At 41.7% G+C, this 26,601-nt stretch overlaps 1 protein-coding gene and 1 long non-coding RNA gene across 2 annotated transcripts in view; one reads left to right on the forward strand and one right to left on the reverse strand.

Moving 5' to 3' along the window:
- LANCL3 (LanC like family member 3) overlaps positions 1–23,507 on the reverse strand; it is a 102,660-nt gene extending 79,153 nt beyond the window's left edge. Inside the window, exon 1 of the mRNA XM_072818268.1 lies at positions 22,730–23,507. Within this exon, the coding sequence (XP_072674369.1) occupies positions 22,730–23,302 (573 nt within the window). The 5' untranslated portion in view covers positions 23,303–23,507. The remainder of the gene's footprint in view (positions 1–22,729) is intronic.
- A 202-nt stretch (positions 23,508–23,709) lies between these two features.
- Positions 23,710–24,579, forward strand: LOC140627203 (uncharacterized). The gene is made up of 3 exons (XR_012026067.1): positions 23,710–23,942; positions 24,090–24,229; positions 24,450–24,579. It is a non-coding gene; the product is annotated as an uncharacterized lncRNA (long non-coding RNA).
- The last annotated feature ends 2,022 nt before the right edge of the window (positions 24,580–26,601 follow it).

The following is a 26,601-nucleotide window of genomic DNA, read 5'->3' on the forward strand; positions in this document are numbered from 1 at the left end:
ATCAACGCTACTCAAACTATCATTGGTAAAGGACCAATTTTGTTTATTTCTAACATAACGGACTGATACATTGCCAGAAAATTTAAATTCCAATGCATAATACAAGTCCCATTTTTTTATTATTAGATCCAACTGACAAAAATTATTTGATGTAATTACTAAAAAAATTCCTAAGTGCTTGCTTACTCTCTGTTACCATATTTCTATTCCTTTAGACCAGTAACAAACGTGCAGAATGGTACTAGCCTGCAAGCTGTACTTTGAGTAGCACTGGTCTAGACACTCAGAAAGGCCTTTCCCTTTAATAAAGGAACTGTAATTTTATCGATTCTAAGATGCACCTATTTTCTACATTTTAACATCTCTGAGATCAGAATGTCTCTCAAAATCACTATCTGTCTGGAGGCAGCAGGACTTCGTTCTCATGGTCTGTGCATGTGCGTCAAAATGTCCCAAATGGGGCAGCCCTGGTGGCGCAGCAGTTTAGTGCCACCTGCAGCCCAGGGTGTGATCCTGGAGACCCAGGATCGAGTCCCACGTCGGGCTCCCTGCATGGAGCCCGCTTCTCCCTCTGCCTGTGTCTCTGCCTCTCAGTCTCTCTCTCTTCTCTAAATAAATAAAAAATCTTAAAAAAATGTCCAAAATGGATATCAACTACTTGGAAAAACTGCCAGACACAAGGAACACTCTTTTGAGAAATGCTGCATCACAGTGCTTTTGATGGCACAGGAGACTATATTATGTGGAAAATCACAGACCATCAGTAACTCAAGGGGAAAGACACACTTCAGACCTGTTGAAGTGTGAATGTGAGAAAATTTTATGAATATCATAACAAATTTATTTTGCTTATATTCTCCTTTTAGGTATACACAAGAGTGATCTGTGATAAAAGTCACTGTTTAACTCTAAAAAGAGCTTTTTCAAGAAGTATAAAATCTTAAGTGATAAAAAGTATTATGTCAGTTTAATGGACTGGTTTTTCTCATTGGTACATAAGGAAGATGCATCTTACAAAGGACATAATCTTATAATTGATTAAATTCCACATATCCTTCACAAGGCTTACTTGCCAATACATAGACTCAAATACACTAATGGAAGCCCCAGGTTCCCCTAAAAAAAAAAAAGTAAAACAAAACAAAAACCTTGAGCTGAAGTATATGTGATAAGCAAGGGAAGGCTGTCCTGAGGGCAAATGTTGGTAATCTCCTATATATTAAGCTGGGGACCCAGGAAAAAGTCCAAAGTGGTTCCAGGCCGATGATATTCCCAAATCCCAGAGAAAGCAAACACAAGTCTCTGTAAATGAGTATCATTCTCTATTTAGGCACCACACATTAAAATCAAGCAAATATGTGTACAGGGTGAAAGGCCAAAGACCCAAGGCAACAAGCCAACATGAGTGACAATACGCAGAAACAACAAACCATAAAGTTAGACTACCAAGGATTTCCAACATTTAAATTAACAGACACTGTACCCCCAACAAATGCATTAAATGCTCCAAACAAAAAAAGTAAAAATCACAAAACTTAACAAGCAATATGAAACCTTGAGAAAGGCTCACCTGGAACTAACAGGAAAGGAAAATAAAATTGACAGACATAAAACTCAATGGATAGGTTAAACAGGTGAAACAGTGCTCCACAGGTAACTGGTAAATCAGAAGATAGATTTGCAGAGGTGACCTAGAATGTAGCACAGAGAAACAAGGAAATGACAAGTGTAAAAGAGAGGATAAGCAACAGGAAGTGATACAAAAGGTAATGTGTGTCCATTTGGATCCCAGAGGGATATAGAGCCCTGGTTCTCTACCTTGGCTGCACACTGCAATCACCTGTGGAACTATAAAACTATTGATGCCTACTTCCCACTCCAGGAGATTCTGATTTAATTGTTCTAGAGCATGGCCTGAGCTTCAGGAATTTTTAAAGCTCCCCAGATGATTCTAATGTGCAGCCAAGGTAGAGAAGCCTTACTATAAAAAATGGGGAACGTTGTGAACTTTAGTTGGTCTTCTTAGATATAAGACCAAAAGCACAAGTGACAAAGGAAAAAGTAGATAAAATTGGGCTTTATAAAAATTAACACTTTTGTGCTTCATCAATACAGTTAAAAGACAACCCATACCATGGAGAATATATTTGCTGATCCTATTTCTGATAAGGGACTTGTATTCAAAATATATAAACAACTTTTACAATTCAGTAATAAACATCTCAATTAAAAGGGGGGGGGGAAAGGACAGAAAAGCCATTTCTCCAAAGGTGTGCAAATGGCCGATAAGCACATGAAAATCATAATCGTTGGGAAAATACATATCAAAGCCACAATTCTATACCACTTCATACCCACTTAACATGGCTATAATAAAAAAGTTAAATAGTAACAAGTGTTAATGAGACTGCAGAGAACCTAGAGCTTGCATCCATTGCTGGTGTCATGGAAAATCCTGCAGCTGCTTTGGAAAACCAGGCTGCCAGTTTCTTAAAATGTTAAAGTTACTATTTGAGCAATTTTATTCCTAGGTATATACCCAAGAGAAATGAAAATATATGTCCACAAAAAAAGACCTGTACAAGAATGTTCACAGAAGCTTTATTCACAATAGTCAGTAACTGGAAATAACTCAAATGTCCATCAACTGACAGGATAAATAAAATGTGATGCATCCATACAATGGAAAATTATTTGGCAGTAAAAAGGAATGAAGAACGGATACATGCCAGACGTGGATGGACCTTGAAAACATTTTTCTAAGTGAAAGAAGCGTTCACAAAAGGCCACATATTACTCCATTTGTATGAAATGTTCCAAATAGACAAATCCATAAAGACAAAAAAGTTGACTAGAGGTTGCCAAGGGCAGTGGGGGTAGAAAGAGGAGTTGGATATAATGGAGGAGTGACTGCTAATTGGCTTCAAGGTTTCCTTTTGGGGTGATAAAAATCCTAAAATCGATCATGGTGATGGTTGCACAACCCTATGCACATATTAAAATCACTGAATTGTGTACTTCGTATATGTGAATAGTAGTATATGTGAATTCTATCTCAATAAAGTTAATTTAAAAATGCAGAACAGGGGGATCCCTGGGTGGCACAGCAGTTTAGCACCTGCCTTTGGCCCAGGGTGCGATCCTGGAGACCCGGGATCGAATCCCTCGTCGGGCTCCCGGTGCATGGAGCCTGCTTCTCCCTCTGCCTGTGTCTCTGCCTCTCTCTCTCTGTGACTATCACAAAAAAAAAAAAAAAAAAAAATGCAGAACAGGTGATATTTGAAGGGACAACAGCTGAGAATTTTCCAGAACTGATTAAAGACAAGAATCCACAAATACAAGAAGCACCACAGACATAAGTAGGGGGATTCCAGTGAAATTTACTCCTAGACACACAATGGTGAAACTGCAGAAAGCCAAAAACACAGAAATCACTGGCAATCAAAATCTAGAGGGGACTGTGAACACATTGAAAGCATCAGAGCATTAACAAGAAAGCCAGAGCACAGAACTTCAGAACAAGGAACTACCCAGAAGGTACCCTCACATTTGGCCCAAAATCTAGAGAGAATAAAACACCGGGCAGTAAGTAAACAAATCAAAGCAGTATTGTTCTACTTTTGATTCACATTTGGACGGGAACACAGCTTGCCTGATGGAAAACACAGGATGCTTTAAGCTTGAAAGCTAAATGTTAAAAGTCATTTGACAAAGTCGTTTTACTTAGAATCCCTAGGAAGTCACTAGCATCAGGAGGCAAAATTGGGGACTTTACCCAGCTGCAAAGGCTGACAGGGTGTTGGTTACATGTTGGTCAATACGCAAGGACAGAAATCAGAAGCAGTTGTGTCATACCAGGTACCACCTTGCTCATTAAAAGCTCATGCGGGATGCCTGGGTGGTTCAGTGGTTGAGCATCTGCCTTCAGTTCAGGGCATGATCCTGGCCGGGATCCTGGCATCGAGTCCCACATTGGGCTCCCCTTAGGCAGCCTGCTTCTTCCTCTGCCTGTGTCTCTGCCTCTCTCTGTGTTTCTCATAAATAAAAAAATATTTTTTAAAAAATTAAAAAAACAAAAAGCTCATGCTAAAATGAAGAGAAATATTAAGTCACAGTATGCCGCATAAAAATTCAGGTTCATATTTCCTTCTCATTTCTTAGATTTAATCATCTCTTCAGATATCTTTACTCACTATGAGAAGGATTTGATGAGGTATTCATTTCTTAGCTGTAGTAAAAGTATACTTACTGAAAACTGCCTTTGACTTTTCTCCTCCTGTACATATCTGGTTCATAAATATTTAATAACTGTTTGAAGGACAGTATTTTAATATGCAGTTAAACTGACAGTTTTCTACACTAAGTTATTTTCTTTACAGGAAAAGCTTAAGTCCTTCAAAACAAACCAAAAAAGGCATTCTAATGGCTGATTAAGTGTCTACAGCTGTCAATGTTTATCAAGCACAAATGTAAACTTTAAACAGAGGGAGGTAAAGGTTGGAAAACATACAGAAGGTTTTATCACCCACATGAATATAAAAGTAATAAATTATTTTTTAAAAGAAAAACAAAAAGCTTTTTAGATGTCAGGTATTACACAAGTCCAAAATTATAGTTCTCTAAAAGCTATCTTTAATGTTAACAATCAGAGAGTCCTATGTGTCAGCACAGAAATGCCTAAGTGGATCATTTTGACCTGTCACAAGCTGGGTAAATTTCTCATTTTGTGTAAAAGTGGTAGAATTTCACCATCCTTTGGCTGTCACAAAGCTGATTGTGAGTGAAAATATGACAATATTCATGACTAACCAAGTATCCTGTCCATCAAATACTTAATCCTAAGTGGCTCTGCTCTCAGAGCCATAAAAGCTACAATGCATTTAGATAAGAGCTGCTTTTAAAATGTGGGTTGCTCCTTCTTGAGCCTTGAATAAAGGGGGCTATTTACTTTCATGAAATTAAAAACATTTCATATGCATTCCTTCCTTCCTTCAGTAAGTATTAGGAATCTTCTGTTTGCCAGGAGTGTGCTTATTATTCAGCTCAGTAGTATTAAGAAGGGAGTGGAGATTAGGGGCTCGGAGTTGCCCCAGGTATGCTGCAGGAAAGGTTCCCTCGGAAACGTGTAGGATGAAAACAAACATGAAATGTGCAGTGAACAGTACACCCAAAAGGGCAGCCAGAGATGCTAAGGAAAGGGATTAAGAAAAAAGGCTTGTAAAAAAAAAAAAAAAAAAAAAAAAAAAAAGAAAAAAGGCTTGTGAGAAAAATAACAAAAGAAACTCAGAAAAATAACAAATATGGTATTAGAAACTTTCTGCTAAGGATTATTTATCTCACAATTTGCCATCTGTGTTGGATCCTCACAGGTCATCATCTGTGCTCATCTTGAACATCACACTACCAGTTCTTTGACCATGCTTGACCATGCTCTATCTGGGCCCTTCTCACCTCTACCTGAATGCCATCCAGACACCTCCTCTCTTTGAGTTTTCAAGCTGCTATGAGGAATCTGCGGGGGGGGGGGAGCTGGTGAGCAACTAATTCAGTCCTGAATCCCCAGGGTGGATTTAGAGGCTCTGCCAACTTCCTCAAATGTTCTCTCCATGAACTGCAACAATTATCTGTCATTTGGTGAACATTTATCGGTATATAATTTTGTTTAACACTAATGGTACCACCAGCCCAGGGCAGCAGAAAGATCACAACCCTGAAGAAGAACATGAGCTCTAGACTAGATTCAGTCCCTTATCAATTGGGAGCTGTAAGCCCCATAGGTAAATTCTGATTCTATCGCCTCTTTCCAACAGGTTGGTTCCTATCAAAAGTATCGTGCTCGGAAATGTTATCTTTATCTTACTTAACAACCCTGTATCCTTGGGAATGTTACTTAACCTCTCTGCAACATTTTCTATTCTGAAAATGGAAGTAGTAATATTATCTAACTTGGAGAGATATTATGAGGATTAAATGGGACAATGTATGTGAAAAGTACTGAGCAGACTTAATGTTCTATATAATTATTAGTTATTATTGGTTGCAATGACTTGGAAGCATTTTAGGATCTTGGAGCATCTTAGAGCCACTGCTATGAAAAAAAGGGTCTCTCCTGTTCTTCTTTACATAAATGGTTCAACCAGTCTTTACTGTATTGTAATCATCTTTTCACTTTTAATTATTTTAACCAGGTTCCCTCCTCTCCTTCTGGGGGAGAAGCTTAAATGTGGCTCTGATCCTCATTTTCCTCAATACTTTATTAAAGAAGGCACAATTATTTAAATTGAACCATAGGAAGATTTTAATGGTCACAAGGCTATTTGACTATTCAAACTAATAAAATATCATTATATTCTAATTTAGTATGAGCTCTAAGGATATAAAGGATATGTCGAGCCATATTTTTGATGAGGAGGTATTTGTTGACAAACTTTACCTATAAATGACCACATTATTTCATTACTAGGTAATATCCCATAAATGTTCTCTCAGAGCATTTTTGAATCACTACGCAGTAACAGCATAAATGTGTAGAACAGAATATGGAGAAGTCATAGCTAAAAAGCACAAGGTTAATTTTTTAAAAAGAGTTCTTGTGCTCTTGGTATTCATATTTCTCAAAAAAATACATGTACAAAAAAATACATGTACATAGCTTAAAAAAAAGAAGAGTTCCTTAAAGTAATATTGGGCTCCTACCCCCTACCCTCCACCATCCATGTTTTGTTCCTCTGAAGCAAAAACTTAAAAACATTTGTATTTTTGCTATTTACCTTCACAGTTCTTCTTATACAGCAATTTCCTGGTTTTTCCATTTTAGGTGCTATTAATCTAACATGGAAGATAAAGATTTAGTTCTCTTATCTCTCCATACATACATTCCCTTTCTCAAACACCTGAGTTATATCTTTTGTCAAAAAAATATGTGGGGAAAAAAAAACAATATGTGGTTAAATACTCAGCAAAACCAGGTACACCCTTCTCTTACTTTATCCCACCTCGGAGTTAATAATTTCCTTTTCTTTTTATATAGTTGCTTGGTTTTCTATCTGTAACAAACGCACACCCAAACTTTCCAACTGACCTGCAAAACTCCCCTAGGTATATCCAAACACATCAGGTAAGCCTTCTGATTTTTTTTCCTCTTGGCAACATCCCAGCTGTAGCTCTGCCTCAGTACTTGCTGGCTGCCTTCAAGGCTGGATACACAGCTGTCATTTGGGGCTATCTTTATAATCACTCTGGAAGTCTCCAATCACTTCACCTGCTCCAGATTTTGAGATTCCCCTATTTTCCTATTTCTTGGTTCAGTCCCCCTTTACAATAGGCCTAAAATATATATATATTTTATGATTTATAAAGTGTTCCAGATGGTGGCTGGTTTATTTGGAACCTCTGGCCTCTAAAATTCTCTTAACACATATCCTGTGAGGCTAGATTACTTCTGTCTTAAGCTTTTGAAAGAAAAAAAAATTTTTTTGAGACCTTGCAAGTTATTTTTTCCCCTCTCTCACACTTGATTATTTTGGCTGCCATAGAATTCTGGTTGATAAGTAATTTTCTCTGTGAATTTTTTGGGCCTTGCTCCATTGTCTTGGACCTTCCTAAATTGCTATTCGAAGCCCAAAGCTAATCTTTTTATGGAACCCGTTTTGCTTTTCTCCTTGGAAGTCTTTAAAATCTCTTTTTTCATCCAACATGTTGGTGGGCCCCTAAAATCTGACAACTCAAGGCTTGCATCCACGAAAAATACTGGAGTCATTTTTTTTTTTCATCTTTCCCTTTCATTTACTTTGCTCTAGTTCATTGGGACTGACTACTAGACAGAGGTTGGGCTTCCTCTAATTAGTCTTTTCTCTTTTTATCAGTCTCATTTTCGTTTGGCTGAACTTTCAGGGACACTTCCTCAATTTAATATTCGAATCCTTCTGCTGAATTATTTTTACTTCTGCCATCATATTTTTAATTCTGAAGAGTTCTTTTTCTGTCCTCTGATCTTGCTTTCAATAACATCCTGCCTTTATTTCATCCATGTGATCGCTTTCTTCCCTGGCAATATAAATTATAGATTTGGGCACTTGGGAAGTTTTCTTCTGCTCCCAATATGAACTGTTCAATCCAAGTCTGGCTTTCCTATGTGTTGTGATTGCTGTTTTTCACATCAGATGCTTTCTTCAAATGTCTTCTGACAGGTCCTATTTGAGAGCCTCAGCCTAAAAAGCTCACTGGGAAGCCTGGGATGGGGAAGAGTGCTAGCCAGTTGGTGGTATTTACTACAGGGTGACAAGGCAGCGTAACTGCTTCATCATTGGGAGGGAATACACGTACAAATGTCAATATTTGCAATTCTTTTTTGCGGAATCTATTTGACAACCATAGCCCGCCCCCCCCCCCTTTAATCTGCCCGCTCCTGATGGGTGTGTCTGCCAGCACTCTGAGGGTTGAGAGGCTAGGCCAGTATATGTTGCAGGGGGGTGGTGAGGTGGGGGAGGGTCGTGTAAGGGGGGAAGGGGTGTGGGGGAGGGGGAAGCAGTGGTGTGGGGGGGTAAGGTGGTGTGAAGGGGATGTCTCACCATTCAGCATGTAATGTTATTTTCAGTGAAGTACCTCATCTTTGCCCTTGAATGTGACCTGGGCCTCAAAGCCCAGAACTTCTCTAATTCAGTCGGTCAAGTGATTATCAAGGCTTCTGCCAAGATCTGGAGGGCCCATGTACAGAATCTGGGTGTTCCTACCCAATCTCCTCAGATACTTTCACTGAGTCTGTGAATTTACCCCCCCCAGTGTCCATGTGTTTTGCTTCTAACAACCCATGCCTGCAGCCTTCTTCCAGGGCCCAGGTTTTATGCTACGAGAGACACACTGGACACACACCAACAGAGCAGACCTAGCTGGGAAGATTACAGCCCACACCACTGGCTGTCTTGACTTACTGGTCCAAGAGTATGCCTCTAGTCAGGACAGCCTCTGATGTTACTTCTGTTCCAGAGCTCCTCTACAGAGTGAGACAGAGCTGGGACTTAGCCTAAATCACACCTTTGCTCGGCTTCCTGCCCTTTGCTCTTGTCCCATACCCCACCCCCCACACCCTTGTACTGGTTTCTCCAAGAAGCACTTTCTGAAGGAAGCACTTCCACATCAATCTATAGCCCAGAGTTGGTTTTTGGAGAAGTAGCCTTAGACCATCATCTGGTTGCTTGGATTTGGGAAAGGATCCAGATGTCCAACCATTTCATCAAACTTGCAAATAGTTCTTCTATTTTCAGACCTGACTCACACCCCTACACCACCACCATGGGTTTTGAGAACCTCCCATTCCTGAACCTTTCTAGTGTTCTAGGAAGCTGAGGCTTCTGGAAGTTGGTGACAATTGTAGAACACTTGCCTGTACTGCCATTTTTATTCAATTCTAAGTGACACTTTAGGTACACCATCAGCTTCAAAGCATCTATTCTTCCAAACATCTTGGATATAACTCACTCTCCTTGTAGTAGTGTAAACCTTAGTAGGAAAACATACAGAAGTCTTCCCTCACTGAAAGCCCTAGAAGTGAAAGCAGCTCTCTAGTCAGACGAACATGGGCTCAACAGCTTTACCAACTGTGTGATGATGGGCAAGTCACTGAGCCTCTGAGTCATATCATATGTTTATCGCAGTGCCTGTCATACAGTAAAGCCCTGTCCTTTGGGTTATTTTCTGGTGGTAATAACAAGTTTGAGGTACTATCACCCTATGTCTTTACCTAGTTTTCACACTTCTGAGATGTCTGCTCAAGGTTGAGGGAATAGTCTAAGGCAGTGGTTCTACAAAAATGTCATCTCCAAATGAGCAGGAACATCTGGAAGCTGGTAACAGTGCAAAGTCTCAGGTCCTCCTGCAGACCTACAGAATCAAACTCCAGGGATGAATCCCAGCCATCTGCATTCTAACAAGCCCTCTGAGGAATTCTAATGTATGTTCGCCTGTGAGAAATATAGACCTAAAGCCAGTTTCTATATTAGAGAAAAATATAACAGACCCCCATAAAGGCTAAGACCTAGAGCCAGTCAGTGTGCTACTGAAGACTGTAAGCAGAGCTAATGAATATACATAGCCATTCAATGATTAGGGATAGGAAGAAGTCATAATTATACTTTTATTATTAGAGCAATGTAAATATTAAGATCAAGTTATAAATGAATATAAACAGGAGTTAGGTGCTAAAGAGTAAAATGAGGATTTAAGTTTGTAGAATTGACAGTGAGCCTATACCATATAGTCTTGAAACACAAATAGAAAAGTGCATTAATGCAAGAAAAACAATTTCTGGGCCCAGAAGCTTAAGAAACACTTGAAAGAATCCGTAATTGTATTAATTCTTTTCTGAAACAAGCTACCAAATATACTTGATCCAGAATATTTGGTGAGGAAAACTCATTTGATGTTGTCACTTCACCAGAGATACAACTATTGAAATTCATCTCAAATTCTGAATTAGTGCCATGCAAGCAAATGATCTTTAGAAGGAAAGAAAAGAACTTAAGAGTAACAGAGAGTTCCCTGAATCTGCCACTCGGATTCCGGGAGAAGAGGCCAAGAAAGATTTCAACATCACTTGCATAGCAATTTCCAGTTGCTGAAGGCCCATTAGGTGATTTACTCTGAGGAGTACAAATCAGAGACACACACAGGAAAGGCAATTCCTAGAATAAGTCCCCAAAGAGCCTGAAATTTTCAAAGGAGGAAAGTGGAGAGGGTAGCACACATAGGTTTGTGTTTCAGAGGTGATGACCAGCCACTCAATTTGCTTTGACACACAATCTCTCTGAACTGTTCAGCTTAATTTCCTGAGTAGCATAGCAAAGGATGTTTCCCTCCAGCCCTTTATGGCCTGTGTGTGAAGATCTCAAAGCTCTGATCAGGGGCACAGCAGCTCTGAATGCCACCACGGGAAATATTAGACTGGCTGAGCGTCCAAAAAGTATACCAATATTATTTAGCCAATACAGAGTCTCACTTCACAATACTTAAAATACTAATAATGGCTGACTCAGTCTTTACTCTGTACCTAACAGACCCTCTGCTAAGCACATTACATGCCCATTTTTCCATGGATTTTCCTTAATACACGTACAAGGTGAGTGCTGCTTGTATTGCATTCTGCAATAGAAGATGAAAAATCGGCCTCCAAGATGCTAAGAAACTTGGCTAAGGTCAACCAACTATGGTGGTGGAGCCAGGATTCAATTCCGAAGCTATTCGACTCTGAAAAGTTCTGCTCTTAAATACTATATTTTAATGCCTTCATTTAGAGTCCAATCTATTTTACCAGTTGCAATTCTCTTTGCCTCACGAGGAAAGAACATTTCAGATAGTAAGATTATGTTACAGAAAGTACACCAGGATAATACCTTTCTGGTTGAGCACTGGATCTCTTCAGCTTAGATAGCTCTAAAGTCTGTTAGGAATGTGGCTCCCTCCTAAAGTCATTGTAATAACTGGAGATTCAGCTGGTTCCCACAGTGTGTGCTTTGAGATTGGTGATGTTTTGGTTGCCATGGACACCAGATTTCAACACACCACTGAGCACGGGAAATCCATTCCATGAAAAGCAATGGAGCCAACAGATGGGCACAGTGACAGCTAACTGCACACAGTGCTATGACCAATATTTGTTTTGCCACCTCTAATTTAAATGATGTTCTCACCTATGAAGTCTGTAAGACTGCCTCTCATCTGAGAAACAGCTTCTTTATGGGCCAGGTAGCAACACTCACACTTGAACGTGTCAAAGTCATTTATTTGTCTGGGTTGTTAAATGGGTAAAGCTATTCAGAAATGGAAATCTGATCTTATACAAAACACTTCTTTGTTCAGCTTGCTAAAAGATGGATCAAACGACTTCTTAAAAATTTAATTTGTCCAAGTGGCTAGCACCCCAAGAATAATGAGTCTGTTAACTTGGTAGGTTTCCCTAGTAACTCAATCCATTAAGAAAATAATTAGACAAAGATAAGTGGTACTTATATATAAATAATGCATGAAAACAACATGTTTTTCTTTGGGACAAACCAAATATCCAAGGCATCATACTTAATTAACGAATACAGGTCAGAGATCAGTAAAAGTCAATCAAGAAGAAAAACACTTGACCACACCATAGATTATTGGCCCCCTTACCAAGAGACCATCACCATGTGGGGATGTTAAAGGACCTCCCTGCCACATGGAGGAAATCTGTGCGTTTTGTAGGGGCCATCACATGACAAACATTAAATTAACCAGCAAAAATGAAAACAGTCAAGTTAATACAAAATTAATACAATCTACAATTTTCACATTCAGAGGTCAATAAATACAGTGAAATTCCATTAAAACAATCTCTTACAAACCACTGGGAGGTTAAGTTATTGGCAAAATAAATATTTCAATACATTTAAAAGAATTTTTACTAAGCACATATTCCCCCCCCCCATTGATTCAGTAATAAGAAAATTACAAACCATGCTCTTGCTAAATAATTACAACGCAAACAAGCTTAGGATTTAGTGGAATGTATATTAATAGATGAAAAGGTATAAATAAATTCTATCTCAGGAAATCTGCATTACTGAGGTTTGTTGAATCATTATATCATAAAAATAAAAAGGAAACGGTCTAAGCATTTTCCATTTAAATTAATTTACAGTAGGGGCAGCACTACTTTATGTCACACAGGTGAATTTAATTAAAATGATTCTAAAATGGGAGTGGCTCCATGAGCATCAAGATCATGTGTTCTATCTGATCTGGAAATATAATCAAGTGTCTCCTCTATTATGAACTAATTTAAAACTGCTGGAATTCGGTCTATTTGGGCCTTTAAGGAAATCCTACAAAACCCTTGTATATATAGTGCAAAATTATATTTATCAGGAAAAAAAAAGAAACTCATGCATTCATTCACAGATATTAACAGAGTTCTTACACCTGCAAGATGTGCCGGGCAGTGAATCTTTCCTTCAGCATTAACCACGAACTGAAGAATTAATATTCTTTGGCATTTATGGAAGAAGTCATTTTCAGCACAAAGGACAAACGATGAAAATCATGAAGTTTTGGGGGAATCTGTCAAATCTTTTGATAGGCAATCCCATAAAATTGGAAGACAAATAGTGATTTAGAGCTTTAAGTGAAGGAAGTCCTTCTTTTTATTTTATATATTCATGAAAGACAGAGAGAGAGAGAGAAGCAGGCTCCACGCAGGGAGCCCAACGTGGGACTCGATCCGGGGACTCCAGGATCATGCCCTGGGCCAAAGGCAGGTGCCAAACCGCTGAGCCACCCAGGGATTCCCTGATTTAGAGCTTTTTACACTCCAGTTTGCTCGCTCCATGAGCCAGCAGCAGCAGCAGCAACATCAACTGGGAACTTGCTAGGGCTGCAGGATCTGGGGCCTTACCCCAGACCTGCTAAATCAAAACTTGCTTTTTATCAAGATCCCCAGGAGATCCGTGTGCACATTCAAGTGTGAGGAGTGCCAACTGAAAGCACAGATTTGACAACCAGCCTCTAGGAGGCGAAATGCCATTTCTGCCACTGCCGAGCTGTGTGACCTGGAATAAGTGGCTTAATTTCTCTGTGCCTCCATTCCCTCACTGGGTACAATGGAGAGAGTAATGGTGCCTAAGTCATATGGTTGCTGGTTCTATTAAAGGACATAGAATCTGTGAAGTGCTTGCCAACAGTGTGCACAGTAAGTGATCAACTGTTGTTCATCCTTACATCCTTTGGGCAATCACAGGGTTCTGGCTCAAGAGTAACAAAGGATCTAAGCTGTAGCCCATTGATGGTCCCCACTTGCTGGTGGGTCCATAATCAGGCCATTAAGAACTGGATTCAACTTATAAAACTCCAGAGTTCTAACCTGCTGTCATTTCAAGCCTAACCTGAGGGGTTTACATATGTAGTACACAGCACGTGGCTGCTTACAAACAGAAACCACTCAAATCAAAACTAAGTGAAATCTTGCATACGTATTGTTTGGTGAGTGTTGAAGGGAACAATAAGAGGATTCATTTTCTACCCATCAGTTTGTCATATACCAGAAAGTCTGATGAAACCCAGCACTGAAAATTGTATGGAAACACCAGCACTCCCCAGCATCCATGGAGGGAAAGGAAATTGATGAAATCTTTTTGGAAAGCAGTTTCGATAATCTCTATCAAATGAAAACTATCCGTGAACTTTGAATGAACAACCGAGTTTTAAAAAATTTATCCAGGCAGCCCAGGTGGCTCAGCAGTTTAGCGCCACCTTCAGCCCAGGGCGTGATCCTGGAGACCCGGGATAAGAGTTCCACGTCGGGCTCCCTGCATGGAGCCTGCTTCTCCCTTTGCCCGTGTCTCTGCCACTGTGTCTCTCATGAATAAATAAAATCTTTAAAAAATAAAAAGTAAAAAATTTATCCTAATATATACATACACTTGCAACAGAAGGCAAAGATACACATATAAAAAGACCTGTATGTATATTCATATTACATGAAAAAATTGTATATATATATGTTGTATATATGTATGTATTCTTTACAGCATTGGTTTTGACAGCAAAAAAAAAAAGAAAAAAACTTGAATCAATTTAATATCAATAATGGCTAAATTGTGGTACAGCCATTAAATCAAACCAGTATGAAGAATGAGACCACTATGCAGTCATGTGCAGAGATGTCCAAGGTACATTAAGAAAACTATAGAATATACATAATATGATAATTTCCGTAGATGGATAAAGATATAGGTAGTTTATACAGAATAGTTCTAAAAAGGATAAATCATTAACAATGATGTGTTCAAAAAAGACCTTTTGTTATGTATCTTTCTGTATCTTCTTCTTGTTTGGTATTACCTTGTATGAGGACAGTAATGATTTTTAAGAAAAACTAGGGGGGGAAAAAGGATCTCAAAAAAAAATGTAACATTACACCTCCAAGAAATACAAAAAGAAAAAAACACTAAGCCCAAAGTTAACAGAAAGAAAGAATAAACATTAGAGCAGAAACAAAATACAGACCAGGAACACAACAGAGAAGATCAACTATGAGTTGGTTCTTTGAAAAGATAAACAAGACAAACCTTTAGCTAGACTAAGAAAACAGATTCAAATAAAATCAGAAATGAAGGGACATTGCAAATGACACCACCCAAATACAAAGAGACTACTGTGAACAATTATATGCCAACAAATTGGACAATCTAGAAGAAATGGATGAATTCATAGAAACACACAATCTACCAGGATTGAATTATGAAGAAATAGAAAATCTGAACAGATCAATAAGGAGTAATGAGATGGAATCAGTAATCAAAAACCTCCCATCAAAGAAAGGCCAGGACCGACTGGTTTTGAAGAATTCTATCAACCAATTAAAAAGAATGTCAATCCTTCTCAAATTCTTCCAAAAAACTGAAAAGGAGGGTGCACTCGACTCATTTTATGAGGCAAGCATTACCCTGACACAAAAGCCAGATAAAGACACTACAGGCCAATATCCCTAATAAACAAAGATGCAAACATTTGCAAACCAAATTCAACAACACATTAAAGGATCATACAACTTAACCAAATGGGATTCATCCCTGGGATGTAAGAATGGTTCAATATGTGCTAATCAATAAATGTGACACAGCACATTAATATAAGACAAAAAAATCCTATGATTATCTCAAGATGTGCAAAAAAAGCATTTGACAAAATTCAACACCTAATTATGATTAAAACTCTCAACAAATTGGTTATAGAAAGAATATACCTTAACATAATGAAGGCCATATAAGAGAAGCCCACAGCTAACATCATACTCAATGATAACAGGTTGAATGCTTTTCCTCCAAGATCAGGAACAAAACACAAGGGTGCTTACACTCACCACGTTTTGTCAACATATTACTAGAAAAAATAATAAAAGACATGAAACCACAAAAGACCCTGAATAGCCAAAGCAATCCTAAGGAAGAACAACACAGTTGGAGGCATCACAATTTCTGATTTTGAACCATATTACAAAGCTACAATAATCAAAACAGTAGGGTACTGGCATAAAAACAGACCTATAAACCAATGAAACAGAATCAAGAGCCCAGAAATAAATCCACACATACATGTCAATTACTACCTGACATAGCAGCCAGGACTACTCAATGGAGTAAAGATGGTCTCTTTAATAAATGGTGCTGGGAAAACTGAAGAACCCACATGCAGAAAAATGAAACTGGATTCCCAACTTCTACCACTCACAAAAATTAACTCAAAATGGATTAAAGACTTAAGTATAAGACCCAAAACTGTAAAAGATGAAGAAAACAAAGAAAATGCTCTGACATTGGTCTTAGCAATGATTTTCTGGATAGAACACCAAAAGCACAAGCAACAAAAGCAAAAGCCAGTAAGTGGGATTACATCAAACTAAAAAGCTTCTGCACAGCAAAGGAAATCATGAACAAAATGAAAAAGTAACCTATGGAATAGAAGAAAATGTCTGCAAACCATATTTTGAATAAGAGGTTTAACATCCAAAATCTATAAATGACTCCATACAACAGCAAAACAACTTGATTTAAAGCTGGGCAGAGGAATTGCACAGACATTTTTCCAAGGGCAGACCCATGGCCAATGGGGACATGAAAAGGTATTTATCATCATTAACCACAAGGGAAATGAAAACCAAAGCCACTATGGGATCTTACCCTTGTTAGAATGGCTATCATCAGAGAGACAAGAAATAACAAGTGTTGGTGAGGATGTGGAGAAAAGGAAATCTTTGTGCATTGTTGGTGGGAATGTAAATTGATAGTCAAGAGGTTCCTCAAAAAGCTTAAAAATAGAACTACCCTACAACCCAGCAATTCCACTGCTAGGTATTTATCCAAAGGAAATGAAAACAGGATCTCAAACAGATGTATGCATCCCCACGTTCATGACATTATTCACAATGGCCAAGGAAGTGGGAGGTCCTAAGACAGACCTTGCCAAGGGGTGTCAGGAAGTAGACATTTTAGTATCCACTTAACAGCCTTTTCCTTCTTCTTTTCTCTTTCTTGTCAGAACCTGCATTCAATGATCCAGGTTAAAAATGAAGGACACTAGCCTTCCTAACCTCCCCTGAAACCAGAAGTGGCCAGTGACTAAGCGCTGAACAATGAGGCAGAAGGGAAATTATTCAAAATAAAATGTTTTATATGATTTTTTTAAAGATGCAAGAAAAAAGCCTCAGGCCCTTCTTTTCTACTTCAGTTGTATGAGAACATGATGCTTGGAATGACAGTAGCCATCTTGCAATCCTCAAGAGTGGGACAACTCCTACTTTGAGAACAGCAGGGAAAAAAGTTGGAGAGCTTGGTTTCTGATGACTTTCTCGAGTTGCTGGACCAATCTGGAACGGCCAAGCTCTACACCCCTTAGAAAGTAAGGTAGTAAATGTTCCCACTATTCAGATCACTTTTTATTGGACATTCTATTATTTGCAGCTAAAAGCATCCCCACACAGCTGCCAACCACCTGCTTTCGGAATGAGCCAAGGACCCAATGAACGATCTAGCTATATATATATATACACACATATACACACTAATTATGGCAGGAAGATAGACTCCTTATATTGGGTATAATTTGCTGTATGATGTTCAGAATCACTTTTGATCTTCTGTTGGTAGATGCAAATGGAAAGAACATCAATTTCATTAAGCAGCTACTGGGTGTCAAGCACTATACTAGGCACTTTATTTAAAGTAAGTCACCACGGCAGCTACCAGACCAGCCCCCTTTGGCTGAGGAAATAAAATCACATCTGTATTTCCTCAAATCTCATTTAAACAATTTAGCATTTCTTCTCATTACAAATGCAGACCACAAACCACCAAAGTACTTGTGACTTTGCCACCTATAGAAATCACAGCTATATTCATATCACACTGCAGTTGTTGAAGACAGCTCGAAATATCATTGACCCTCATCACTCTTTCAAAGGTACCATAATCCTTAGGCTTGCTGCAAAATCTTGTTACTTAACGTGTTAATAAAGAAACATAAGTGCAACTGCAGCACAATTTTTTTTAAATGTCTTGGTAACTGAATGTCGATATAATTGGCTTCCTTTGTAATTCTAAGTGTTTGATTATATACACCTAAAAATGCTATTCTAAAGGGTATCAAAGGATTCAACAGATTTACAAAGGAGTCCTTGGGACAAAAGGGGCTTAGACCCCAGACACCAGCCCCCCTTGTGACCATTCTTAATACTGTTCAATCCACTGTTCATACAGAAAATCCAGGTGATCTTTCTAAAAATTAAATAAGATGAAGACATTGCCACTTAAGCCTGAAACACGTGCAAACTCCAGACTGACCTGGCCCTGTAGAATCTGGTTTGATCCTGCTCACAGCATCTACCTGGTCTGGAGCTCTCCCATCCATCTAGCCCTAGCTCACTTTGCTCCCATTATGCTGGCAGCCTTCCATTTCTTTGAAATTTCCAAGCAGATTCCCACCTGGGGGGGGGCTTCATCCTTGCTGTCTCCTCTGCCTGAAATGCCTGCTTGCTCTTAAAGCAGCCACTTCACGTTCATGCTTCAATGATGAGCCAGGACATCACCTCCACAGAGAAGTCTTCCTTGCTGATGTCTGCCAAGCAGCACCCCTCCCCTCTCCTTCCCTGCCCCCAGTTATTTCCTGTTTACTTCTTTCAGAGCACTTGTGGTAACATCATTATATTGATTTTTGTTCACTACGAACTCCTGGTATCTAGCAAGGGGCCTGGCACAGGTAAAAAACCTGACAGTAATTGAACAAAGGAATAAACGACAGAATTAAGTGGATAAGGAAGCAATCATTCATCTATTTTACAAGTGAGGAAATTGAGGCTTAGAGATGTTAAAATTATTTGTCCAAGGTCACCCCAATGGCAAAGTTACTATTTTAACTCTGGTCCCCAGGTGTCCCCTTTATCCCTCCACTATTTCTAACTTCCTTTTCCCTGCTACATTTTCACCAATCTGGAAAGCAGAATGGACCCAATACAAGTTTTTATGGTGTGATTTCATAGGACTTTAGTGCCCCATTGCTCAAGGGTATCTGCTTAACAAACCGTTAAAGCTACTTCCCTTGAGTATTTCCAGGAGAGCCAAATTGAACACAAATATATTACCTGGTTAGAGTGACTATTCCTGTCACTGTCTCTTTACCATACATAGACACACATGCACACATTTTTTTTCTCCTCTCTGAATTTTATCAGTACAATCAAATCAGATGGAAGGAAGACAAGTCAAAAAAGGGTAAACTAAGGAAGAAAAAATTACAAACCCCAAATGAAACACCTGTATATGAAGGTACATGTGAGAAGGCACTTTACACAAGCTTATGTGGACAATTCTGGCCATATGCTCCCTAGTAGCCAGCATCAAATAAGAAACATGTCAGTTATGTGACATATTCTGAAGATTAAAAAATTCAATCAATTTCCAGGAGGAGCACAACTATTCCTGTTTCTAAGTACTGAGAGAAATTTCCCTTGTGGCTCCTTATAATGAAAGAATGATAGGATACAGCAATCAGTATTCTCAACTACAACCTTATAAAAAAATATATCAAGCCAAGACACCAGAGAATGGTGTCTTATAGCATATCTTAATAGACATGACTGGTATGCCAAAACCTATGCAGCACTATACTGCCTTTGCTATTCAAAGTAGGGTCCCTGAACCAGCAGCATCACCCGGGAACTTGTTAGAAATGCAGAATCCCAGGCCCAATACCGGGCCTGCTGAATCAGCCTGTATTCTCTTGACAAGATCTGTAGATGATTCCTACGAAGGTTCAAGTTTAACATGCACTGGGCTAAGGTTACCCTCAATCTGAGGCAAAATTTTTAAGAAACTAGTATTCACTTATTCAGGCAACACATATTTCCTTAGTGGTAGGAAAGAATTCCTACCAATAGGACGTATTCCTACCAGTAGGACACCAAAAGCACCACCGTAAAGGAAAATCTTGATAAATGAGTCACAATTAAAAATGAGTGGCATAAAAAATATTTGTAATAATACCAAAAGAAAAGTTGAGAACCCTAAATATGTCCCAGGTACCATCTTAATGAGGGGAATATAGCAATAAAAAAACAATTCTCCACATGTATGGAGCTTATCTTCTAATTGGAACGACAATAAACAAGTAAAATGAAACAAGAAAAGGGCACAAAGTTAGGGGACAAGGTTGCAGTTTTAAAGAGGGTGAACAGGGAAGGCTTCACTGATGAGGTAGTGACCTATACAAGGTCAGAGAGCTAGCTATAAAAATAGCTAGGGGAAGAGTATTCCAAGCAAAGGGAACAGCGAGTACAAATACCCCGAGACAATAAATGCCTGAAACAGCAAGAAGGCCAGTGTGGTTGAAGCAGAGTGAGCAAAAGTGGAATAGGTATGCAGGGGGGCCAAATCATGTGGGGCCTTGTCGGCCATTTTAAGGACCTTAGCTTTGAGAAAGATGAGAAGCCACGGGAGAAAAGGTAATAGGGAGCCACTGTAGGATGCTGAGTGGGGAAATGGCATAATGAAGTGCTTTTAAGATTGGTTCCTAAGTGGTACATGTAATGGCTTGAGAGAATCCAGCTGAGTATATTGTACTAATCCCAGTAAATGGGGATTCATTCAGTCGACTATTAGGTGCCAAAGCTGTGCCAAGTAGTGTGGGGAGGATCTAGACTAGGATAACTGAGGGAACTGCCAGAGGAAAGCGAATATAAATGACATTGGAAGGCAAGAAACCCAGGACATAATAACAGATTATTTATAGAGAAATGACAGAATTTGGCAACTCAATTTAATCAACGTTTATGGATCATCTACTGAGGGCAAAGCCATATGCTGACTAGGATGTGGGAGTGGGAATAGTGCAGAAGATGTATTTTCCCCCCTCATAAGGGCTTCCAGCCAGGCGTGCTTAGCCCCTGCCCTGCACCTTTCAAGCCTGAATTTCTCAGATTACTGCAGCTGAGGCTGGCACTGAGACTAGTTTATTTGCTCAGGTTGAGCTGGAGTTTTGGGGGGGGGGGGGGCGGACAGGGAGCAGTGTTTAACCCTCAGAGTTTGTTCTGTCTTCTAGAAGCAGGGGTCAAAGCACCTCAAATTGATTAGCAGAAAAAGACAGATTTGGTTTGGCATGAGCGCAAAAGAGAGGTCTTAATAAATGTCTTTTTGGATCAGCGTTGCAGACTGGCCCTGGGCCACCATTTAGGGCAATGAGTCCTTGTGGTCTGTTTCTACCTGTATGACCTGATGAGTCTCACACTCTTTGCCACTCCATTCTGGAGAAAAGGCTCCAAAGCACAAAAAGGGAAAGCAAAAACCAAAAACAAAACAAAAAAAACCCCCACCTATTTGAAAATTGCCTACCACCAGACTGCAAGGTCTGAGGAGCAGATGCAAATGTAATGCAAATGATATGTAAATAGCCCTGTGGCCTTCTAAAAGGTTTTCTACAACTGGAAGGGCCCTTAGGGAACTGCTAGCAGATAACAGTGACTCAGAAGCAGAATGAACTATTTCAAGACAACTTTGTCACACAGATCTTTGCTACCGCGCTAGCACAGTACACAGTCTTCAGTGATTTTTTTCCTCACTTGGATCAACCTCACCTGCTATAAAAACAAAATCAAGTCTGCCTGTTATCTTAGAAGTTATCTAAGTTAATTGCACTTTTAAAACACCGTATACCCTTAATTTTTCTTCAAATGTCTCTTTCACCCAAATAAAGTCATGTTGAATGTGTCACTTCCTCCCTAGAACAATATTTGGCTCCACTGGGTTATGAATGAAAATGCCTCTTTCAGTTCTAGTTACTAAGATCTTTGGAGGATTCCCCCCTCCCCCCACAGGAACTGGCACATTCTAACAGTCACATGTTGTATTCAAAGTGAATCCAGAAAAGAAAAACAATCCATATGTAGTTGTGAAATCCAATTCACTTCAAAGAGCTACTGGAAAGCTATTCATTAAGAAAACCTGCTCTGTCAAGTACACTGTCGTCTCGACATTTCTAACTACACGTTCTAAAATGAAAAATGCACATTCGATTACAATGGGGTAAACTTCTGTCTACATTTATGCATCCAGAAGGACACTCTCATCAGATATGCATTTAAAAAAAAGCCCTGAGATGAACCAAATAGCAAGCAACCAGAGTCAGTACATCAGACCCGCAGCTGGGCAGTAATTCTGGGTTACAGACCGAGGCGGGGGGGGGGGGGGGGGGTCGCAGAAGCCATTTACCTCCCCGTTAGCGATGGAAACAATGACAGCCTTACCAGCCCCCGAAACTTCCAATACTTTGCTAGCGCTCTTAACATACGAGAGTGCTTCGGCTTTTTGACAGGAGGACCAAAGGAAGGGAAATCTCATTTTCAAGGAGTTCGGGGTTTTTCCCCCCCTCACTTGAAAGGACCTCCGGGAAGCTGTTGGGCAGAGGCATCCGGGGAGACGCCACGTTGGGCGTTAAACGGGAACAAAGCGCAAAGACGCGCAATCCCAACAAACGAGAGGCTCTAAAAGAGAGGAGGGAAGACGGATGAAACCGGGAGAGAAACCTCTGGAGGCTGAGGAGATGACAGCGCCAGACCGAGTAACAAAGAGAAGAGCCGGGGGGCGCTGCTCCCGCGGCCGGGAGTCCGGGGAAGGGCCGGGCAGGCGGCGAGCGCCCCCCCGCGGCCGGGGCTGCCTCTTACCTCCTGGGCGAGTTTCTGCTTGAGCACGAGCGCGGCGCACAGGTAGCCCGCGCGGCCCACGAACAGCTCGTCGGAGCCGCACTCCAGGAAGGAGACCGGCGCGCAGACGGCGCACAGCGCCCGGAACTTGCCGAGCGGCTGCACGTAGTCGGACCGGCCCAGGGCGTGGTACACGAGCGTGGCCACGGCGTACACGCCCGCGCCCCCGAGCAGGAAGGCAGCGCGGGTGTCGGCGTCCGGCTCGCCCCACTCCTCGGCGCGGGCGCACGCGTCTATGAGGCGCTTGGCCGAGCGCAGGTAGCGCTCCCGGGCCCCGGCAAAGAGCGGGCTCTGAGAGACGTGGTAGAGCATGTAGGCCACCCCGGCCACGCCGCCGTACAGCCCGCCCTGGCAGCTGCTGGCCGCGGCCGCTGCCCCCCGGGCCTCAGCGCCGCCCCCGAGCGGGGGCAGCTCCTGAAGGATGCGCTCGATGGTGGCGGTGACCAAGGGCGCCACCGCCTCCTCGCACTGGCCCGCCAGCAGACTGCCCTGGTAGTCATCGAAGCGGTTGGCGAAGCAGCGCTTGGTGTCCATGCTGCTGCCCGAGCCCCCCGCGGCCGGGCCGGGGTCCGCTTGAGAGCGCGCCCTGAAGCCCCGCGCACCACCTCTCGCTCTCGGAGGCGCTCGGCGGGCGGTCGATGCGGCGGGGATGGAGCAGGGAGGCTGAGACGGGAGGTGACAAGAGGAGGCGGGCGCGAGGAAGAAGCACGGAGCGGACTGCCAAGTGGGGCACCGGGCTGCCGCGAAGCTCCCGAGTGGCCCAGGCGGGCGCGGGGGATGCGCGTCGCCCGCCCCCCTCCGAGAGGCCGCGCCCTCGCCGAACCCGCCCCCTCCTGCGCCGCCGCAGCTCGGCCGCCTCTCCAAGGGGCCGAGGTGATCGCCGGCAGGACCCACGCGGGGCCCGCGCCACTCCTCCCGCTCCGCCCCCGGCTCCTCCCTTTTCGGCGGAAGGCCAGGGACGTGCGGGACCGATCCGGAAAGCTGAGACCCGGCACGCACACGCACACGCACACACCTGGCGGTGGAGGTGAAGACCTCGAGTCCCTAGTATACTCCAAGTGTGGCCCTCGAGTCAGCAGATCGGCATCACCTGGGAGCGTGTTAAAAACGCAGCAGCTCAGACTTCGCCCCAAACCTATCGAATCAAAATCAGCATATTTAGCAAGACCCCCAGGTGATTCACGGGCACGCTAAAGGTCGAGAAGCCACTGAACTGGGGGGCGGAGGGGGGGAACTAGGAGAAAACGGAGTGCCCTCCTGAAACTTGTTTTCTCACCTTGGTCACTTTGGCGTTCTCATTCTGAATGTTTCAATCCCAAAGGCTGAGGGCTTTGAGTACATCACGTCTCAAGCGTCGAATCGGTGGAAGGCCTCATAGAGAAACTTGCTTGGCCTTCGTTGTCGTGTTGCTTTTCTTGGAGTATACAGAAGTAAAAATGCAAAGAACCACACCAGGTTAAGGTAAGAGGGTGGGGGCTCTGTGTTTCTCCTACTCTAGAGACCTCTCCCTCCCATGCATGCGTAGTAAGAGCCTAGTAAAGAGGTTGATGTCATTAACTAGTTAATAGAAGGGTAAATGCTGCGTGAGAATTTTAATTAGGCATTTTTACCCTTTTCTGCGTGTTCTTAGCTGCCTCTTTCCTCCCTTCCTCCCTCTGTTTCTTCTGCTTTCCTTTCGCAGGCATTACTGAGGGTCTCCTCTGTGTCCTGGACTCTGGAAATAAATGGGTAAACCAAGCTGACACGGTCCTAGACCTCTTGGAGCTTGCAGTCCACTGGGCAAGACAGAAAATGAACAATTACACAAACAAGTTGCCTTTCTTTTGTTCAGCTGTTTTAAAGTAATGCTTCCATTCCCAAAGTGTTGACCAGTGAAGGCCAAAGAGGTCACCTCTCCCAGGGGTATTTGCATTTTGATAGGGATTGTGCCAGACACAAAAGAATAAGTGGTGGAAAAGTTCCTGACACTTGGTGGGGAGAGCAACTACTTCGCTTACTTGAAAGGACAGTTTTGTTTGGAGGTGGGTTTTTTTTCCTCAAAAGTGGTAATTGTCAACGATTTGGAGGCAGAGATTACATTGACTGCCCCTCAGTCCTTGCTCCGTGCATTCTGGAAAAGGAGCTCTGTTTGCCAGGATTACTGGCAGGACTGACGCATCCACATAGTGGGTGCTATGGTCTCCATCCTCCTCTAACGCTGCCAAAACAGGCTTATTTTTAATTATAATGATAAAAAAGCTAAGTCCACTTTTAGGCAGGGAGCTTGATGGGTTAAGGGTATCAGAGGAGCAACTGGAATGTTTAGCTTCCTCTTGGGGCTTCTTCCTCTTCCCTTGATCGGAATAAACATTAGGAGTGACTTTTGTCCCTTCAGATAAGAAGGCCTAAAATGCAAACTTTCACAGGCAGAAATGAAGCCTTATTCCACTTCATTCCTCCACACCTCCCCCTTGTCATGAATCTAGAGGCAACTCTGTTCATTTTGACTGGGATTATCCTTTTGCAAATCCCAGTGCCACGGTAGCACCAGCAGCAATGACAGGGCCTTGTGTTCACTGACTTCAACAACAACAACAAAAAGACCTGTAAGCAAGTCTCCCAGAGAAGGAGCTCTGCCGTTTCCTAGTTGTGCCACCCCCTCTGTTGCCCCAAAATGGTGTATAGCAAGCAACCACAAAACCTCATAGACTGTAAGTTTATTGCTCATGTATCTGGGACCTTGGCTGGGCTCATTCATGTGTCTAGGGCTGGGCTAGCTGTTGCTTGGGGAGATTGGCGCAACTGGGCTCTAGTTCACTTGTCTCCCATCCTCCAGCTAATCGCAGCATGCCTGTGTGGCAAAGGCAGAGGGGCAAGAGCTCCAGTGAAAACACTCAAGACTTCTTTAGGTCTAGCCTTAGTACTGACCCATTTTTACCTGCCTTAATCTATTGGTGAATCACATGAAAAATGCAGGGTGTCTTCATGGAACTCCAAAGTATATGGCAGAGGGTGTGTGTACAGGGTGGGGAGCATTATTGGAGGCCCTACGGGTTTGGGGCTGTGATGCCAACAAGTAGAACAAAGGGTACCAGATGGACGTAAAACAGCATGGTTTGGGAAAAGCAAGAGGTTAGCAGTTTTCCGGAAGCGCTCTTAAACTCATAGGACAAATTAGCCCTTTTACCTATAAATGTCTTTCCCAAAGACCCCACCACTTGGTCTGTTGCACAATCACCTGGCAAAACTTCAGCCCAGAACATCCTTCCGGTTGGAGCTAGTTCTTTAGACCATGTGAGGCCTTGTCTATAATTGCCTTTTACTGAATTCACAAGCACTATTTCTTATTTTAATATCACGACTCCACGAGAATACACTCTCCATGAGGATAGGGCTTTTTGTTACATTTATTTGCTGATATGCACCAAAAGCCTGGAATAGTCCTATGTAGTGGGCACTCAATATTAAGTTTGTGAAATGATGAATGAATGACTATGAGAAACCATCATCACAGAGTAACCTGGAGTATAGAATGCAGAATGAAACCTTTATTGAAAGTTTGCCCTGACTTGATTAAATCCCCACTGTTTTCTTGGATCCTTTTGCTCTTATGAATGCAAGAATATAAATGTTCTGCAGTTTCTGCCTCCTTTCTTTGTCTCTCGACAGGCTGGTGACCTGAATGCTTTACAGTGACTTCACCCAATCTGTTGTTATCAACTAACCCTGTGTAGGAGATTACATTTCCCAAATATGGCCCTAACAACATCTCCTGTCCATGCGCTCCTCTACAATGTGACCCTGACTTTCCTCCCATCAGACAGTAGAGTGTGTGTCCCCTCTTCTTGACTCTG

Source organism: Canis lupus, chromosome X, assembly GCF_048164855.1.
Source record: "Canis lupus baileyi chromosome X, mCanLup2.hap1, whole genome shotgun sequence".
NCBI lineage: Eukaryota > Metazoa > Chordata > Mammalia > Carnivora > Canidae > Canis > Canis lupus.